This window comes from Chaetura pelagica, unplaced genomic scaffold (assembly GCF_000747805.2).
Source record: "Chaetura pelagica isolate M959 unplaced genomic scaffold, ChaPel_1.0 scaffold11, whole genome shotgun sequence".
NCBI classification, from domain to species: domain Eukaryota; kingdom Metazoa; phylum Chordata; class Aves; order Apodiformes; family Apodidae; genus Chaetura; species Chaetura pelagica.
The window spans coordinates 4488125-4493284 of NW_009952694.1; the positions used below are offsets into that span (position 1 = coordinate 4488125).

The following is a 5160-nucleotide window of genomic DNA, read 5'->3' on the forward strand; positions in this document are numbered from 1 at the left end:
CGCTCTTCTCTCAAAGTGCTTGGCTCAGGTAACTGCTGGTGACATGGATTGGAGCAGCAAATCCTTGGGCATCTGGTTGTGCCAGGAGCAGCAGCACATAAAAGCAGAGTGGGGAGACCACACCTGGGAGTGGCTCTGTGAGCAGGCTCTGTGAAACCATGTCTTTGACCTGATGCTTCAGCTCTGTCCCCTTGTCCTTCCCTTGCAGTGGGGGAACCCATCAACAAGGAGGCATGGGAGTGGTACTTCCGTGTGGTCGGTGAGGCTCGGTGCCCAGTAGTGGATACGTGGTGGCAAACTGGTGAGAAGCATATGACCTGTCCACCTTCTGCTCTCCCAGGCTTTAAGGGTGACTTGCTGCTTTGTCAGCCAAGTGGGAATGGTTGTTACTAACACCCTATTATGAGCAATCCCAAAAGGGGCCAGGAACACCAGAACATGAAAGAGGGAGATGGCCTTTACAGCTAATCCAGGGAAGCACAGGGGAGTTGATGGTAGGGAGCTGATCTCTGCTGAACTAAATGAGCAGTATCACCCTTCAGCAAAGAGCCTGCCCCAGCTCTCTGGCAAACCCAGCCCCAACCTGTGGTCCCACAGAGTGCAGTGAGGGTAAAGGCTGGTGGCCAAGCAGTACTACCTGCCGTTCTTCTTCTCCCTTACTTTGATGAGCATTACACTTTATTTTGCTTCAGAAACAGGAGGCATCTGTATCTCACCCCGTCCTTCTAATCCTGGAGCTGAAATCCTTCCAGGCATGGCTATGAGACCCTTTTTTGGGATCAGCCCCTCCCTTCTGGATGACAAGGTACATTTATAACCTTCAGCCCAGGCACTGGCTCAGTCTGCTTTCCCCCAGGCCCTTGCAGCCTGTAGACATGCTGACAGGAGTGGAGATCTGTAAGCATGTCTTTCCTGCTCACCTCTACTAGATGGCAACCTTCTTTACTGGAAAGGGACTAACAGTGAGGCTCTCCTTACTAGCACAGAAGTTGTGTTTTAGCTTGCTCTGTCCTGACAAGACAGGCTGTTCTTGGACTCCCTGACACATGCCTTTTCAGTGAGGTGGCTGGGCAGGGACTGTGAGCCTCCCTAGAGAGGCCCTGTGTCCCACCATTGTAGGTGGCTGGTTGCAGACATTTGCTGGGAGAGAGTGGGCCTGTCCCCCTTGAGTTGGGGGCACAGGACTCTCCTCACCATGTCCCCCGGCATTGCCATCACAGGTTTGTTACCAGATACAGTGGTAAAAATAGACAATGACTAAACACCCTGAATACCCTCAGCCACGGTTACTAAACAGTGACTATTTTACAGGGAAAAGTCCTTCTGGAAAACAACATCTCTGGAGCCCTTTGCATCTCACAAGCCTGGCCAGGTATGGCACGAACCATTTACAAAGACCACAAGAGATTTCTGGAAACCTATCTGACTCCTTATCCAGGTAAGGAAAACACGTGGCATATCACTGCATAAGTGTTTGGTTGGGTACAATTTGGTCTACCTGCTGCTTTTCTGCACAGGGGCAGGACTCAGAAGAGCTGGTTCTGCTGCCCAGCTCTTCCACAAAGACCCTTCACAGTCTTGAGACCCTTCATCTCCCTATGCCTGATATCACAGCACTGCTCTGGAAATGGGACTCTCTCATCCACCTTCCCCATTGGATCACATGGTTTTAGGGCAGTGGATTTGTCCTTCTGCCCCTAGTCCCCTTGAGCACAGAGAGGCCTCTTGGTGCAACTTTTGCAAACCCTGTTGGCTTTTGTCACTCACCCAGAGGCACTGAGTAAGCCCAAGTGCTTGCATGTCTTGACATGAAGCAAAGAGGAGAAGCAGCAAGAACACAAGTACCTGCACTGGAGCAAAGTGCTCCTGGCTTGTGGCAGTGAGGCAGGCTGGGCATTGTCAGCACACTGCAGAGTAAGGGAAGGAGCCTGGTGTTGGAGCAGGTACCAACAGGGGCAGAAGACCAACAAGGAAGGCAGGCACCTTTACCCTGAGCAGCCTCAGCTGCTTCCTTAGCAGGAGAAGAGTTCATGAGCTCTTGTGCCAATGGAGAACAAGATGGGCTGAGAGTATGGCTGGTGAGAGCAGGTCACATGCTCAAAGCAACAAGTGACCATGGCATGCTTCTGGCTACTGCAGGCTTTTTCTTCACTGGAGATGGTGCACATCGTACCAGCGAGGGCTACTACCAGCTGACAGGACGGTTGGATGACATCATCAACATCAGTGGGCACCGGCTGGGCACTGCAGAGGTGGAGGATGTTGTGGTAAGACGTGGGGGTGGGAGGTAAAGCCATCTGAGGAGGCAGCACAGGTGCTCAGGGAAACCTCTCTGAAATACCTAGAAACATGCTCCTACTGTGGCAGCTGGGAGCAGTGTTGGTTGGACACACAGGCTGCCTGTGGGAAGAGCTCCCTACCCTCTCCCCTCCCTTCTCAGTCTCAGCAGCAGGAGGGACAAAGCCTGACAAGGCTGACACTGTAAACATGTGAATCCCAAAGTGGCAGCCTGGCATATTAAGGAGGAGCATCCGTGGGCCAGTAAAGATTGCAGGACCCGGTGGAGCAACCTGGAGGCACAGAACAGGGTCTAGAAGGTACAAGCCTAAAGCAGCCAGGGGCAGGGGGAAGACTTGTGTTTGCAGACAGACCCGCTGAGGCAAGAAGGAAAAAGGGAAGAGACCATGTGAGGCCTTTCCTTATCTTTCTATATTACCATGGGCTGTAGCAGCCAAGCCAGGGCAGCTCAGGGTAACCAAGCCAGGGCAGCTCAGAGCAGCTCCCAGGTGGCAGCCAGCCTGCTGAAAGGAATGAGCCAAACCCCAGCCCTATTCTCTTCCAGAATCACCATGTGGCAGTGGCAGAGTCTGCAGTCATTGGCTACCCACACGAGATCAAGGGAGAAGGTAAGATACTTGCTTTCCTGTCCCTGAAACATCTCTCCCAGGACGATTGCACTGCAGTGGGAAGTGGCACTGTCACACCAACTTCTGGTAGCAAAGCTGTGCCAGCACCCAATGGCGTGTTAACAAGGATCTTGGAACAGCCATCACAACCTACATGGGACCAGCTGGACTTTGCATAAGGTGGCAGTAGCAGCACCATAGCCAAAAGCATTTACAGCTCAGGCTACAGAGCAACCTTTGGGGATATTAGCAGAAAGGGGCCTCTCCTGGCACTAGGTCCAGGGAAGCTCTAAGAAGCATGCTGCATACAGTGCTCAGTAACCTGGTGGTCCTTCTGCCAGGGGCCTATGCATTTGTTGTGCTGAAGAAGAACAGTGGTTACACACAGGAAACTCTCACTGCCGAGCTACAGGAGCTGATCTCAAAGAAGATTGCCAAGTATGCAGCTCCGGAGTACGTTCAGGTAATATGTGCAGACTGGTCCAACACCCACCCTGGCAACCTGGCCAAGCCTTTCCCTCAGCCTTAGCTCTGCTCCTCCCTGTCACAGGTCACCCAGCGGCTGCCCAAGACACGCTCAGGGAAGATTATGCGTCGGGTGCTAAGGAAAATCGTGGAGGACAAGGCCAGTGAGCTTGGGGACCTAACCACGCTGGATGACCATGAAGCTGTGCAGCAGATCATAGAGGGACACAAGTGCCTGGTGGAGGGGCAGAAGAGCTGCTAGCATGGCTCTCCCAACAGCCACCTCCTGCTCCTCCACTGCAGAACTGCAGCCACATCCAGAAATGTCACTAAGCAACTGATGGCCATTAAGTGCCCAGAGATTGTACCTCCCCTGCAGTCTCAAGCTCTCTGCAACAGAGACCCTCAAAACCTCTGCCAGGCAGGGGAGAGATTATGACTCATCATAGGCAGAACAGTAAGGGGAGGTCAGTTATTTCCTCCCCTAAAAGCAGAGGGCAAAAAGGCCTCCTTGGGGTTCCTCGTGCCTTGCAGCAGCTATGAAGGTAGCAGCATGGCAGGATGCCCAACCTTGTATAGGTATACTAATCCCACCCCTGCTCTGCTCTTCAGCATGAGTCTAATCCAGGACCATTGCCAATATACAAGCATCTCCTCCAAAGCAAACCTCTGAAGAAAAAGAGATAGCAGTCTGGTTAACAAATACTGACTCTTCTCCATAAACATTGTTGGAAAACAGGCCCCAGATTTTAATACAAAAATGTTCCTTTGACATGTAACCTTGTGTCATAAGGAGAGCAGAGACATTCCCCTTCCTTGTGCCAGTATTCTCCTTCCCTTACAGTGCATCCCTTGGCTCCTGCTGGGAAGCACAACCTTCAACAGAGCCACAGGTACAGAACTACTCTGTATCAGAGACAGAGGTCCAGCAAGGCACAAAGGGCAAAAGGCTGCATCCTAGCTTCAAACGACTGCATCCCGGGCAAGTGGAGGTTCCTCCAGCCATTGCTTCTACCTGTCCCATGAGACAGCATCTTCTCAATGGCAGCCCCTTCCTCTGTGAGAGGCAGAAGAAGGGAGCTGGGAGAATCATAGAATGGTTTGTGTTGGAAGTGATCTTAAAGATCATCTAGTGATCTTTAAGAAAACTTTAGAGAAGAATGGCATAGATTTGTCTGCTCCTGGCAAAACCCCACACCATGAGTTCAGACTTGGTTATGTGTCCATCAGCAAAATCCAGAACTGGTCTGGCACTGGATGAATCCCATTGACAGCTGTTGGCTCAGCAGTTCCATGTCTGCCGTTCAGTCCTGTCCCATGCATGAGCAGGTTCTGTGGCTGGCAGACAAGGGCATGTTTTTCAGCATTCTTCTGCAGCTGGGAGCCGCTTCATCTTCTCACATCGAGTAAGCTCCCATCTGCCCTCCCCATGAAGTTTTAAAATCCAGCTGTGGAACTGTAATTCAATAACACAACAACTGAGGGATGTCTCTCTGCAAGGGCATGTTCTCCCACAGTGAGGCTCTCCAGCCTCTGTCACTCCCAGCTGCTTGACAGGGACACCCTCTCTACCTCCCCTCTCTTGCCACCACTGGGGAGGCATGGAGCGCTGTGTCTCCATCTCACCTTCTCCAGGCTGGCCCTGTGTCCCACGCTGATCAGTGTCATGCCCAGCTGAAGGCACACACGGTACAGGTCATGCTCGACCTCTTCTGTCAGGGCACTGGTAGCTTCATCTAGCACTGAGAGAAAAAATGTAAGCCCTACAAATTCTCTCCTGGTGAGTCAT

General features: G+C 52.1%; 2 protein-coding genes across 2 annotated transcripts in view; one reads left to right on the plus strand and one right to left on the minus strand.

Moving 5' to 3' along the window:
• LOC104385485 (acetyl-coenzyme A synthetase 2-like, mitochondrial) overlaps positions 1 to 3633 on the plus strand; it is a 12141-nt gene extending 8508 nt beyond the window's left edge. Inside the window, exons 8-15 of the mRNA XM_009993951.1 lie at positions 1 to 28; positions 209 to 301; positions 693 to 805; positions 1312 to 1438; positions 2140 to 2267; positions 2843 to 2906; positions 3248 to 3369; positions 3457 to 3633. The exon at positions 1 to 28 is cut by the window's left edge and continues 13 nt beyond it. Coding sequence (XP_009992253.1) covers positions 1 to 28; positions 209 to 301; positions 693 to 805; positions 1312 to 1438; positions 2140 to 2267; positions 2843 to 2906; positions 3248 to 3369; positions 3457 to 3633 — 852 coding nt within the window. The remainder of the gene's footprint in view (positions 29 to 208; positions 302 to 692; positions 806 to 1311; positions 1439 to 2139; positions 2268 to 2842; positions 2907 to 3247; positions 3370 to 3456) is intronic.
• Positions 3634 to 4731: 1098 nt separating this feature from the next.
• ABCD4 (ATP-binding cassette, sub-family D (ALD), member 4) overlaps positions 4732 to 5160 on the minus strand; it is a gene marked incomplete at its 5' end in the record, with an annotated part of 15673 nt that continues 15244 nt past the window's right edge. Inside the window, 2 exons of the mRNA XM_009993953.1 lie at positions 4732 to 4827; positions 4998 to 5113. Coding sequence (XP_009992255.1) covers positions 4732 to 4827; positions 4998 to 5113 — 212 coding nt within the window. The remainder of the gene's footprint in view (positions 4828 to 4997; positions 5114 to 5160) is intronic.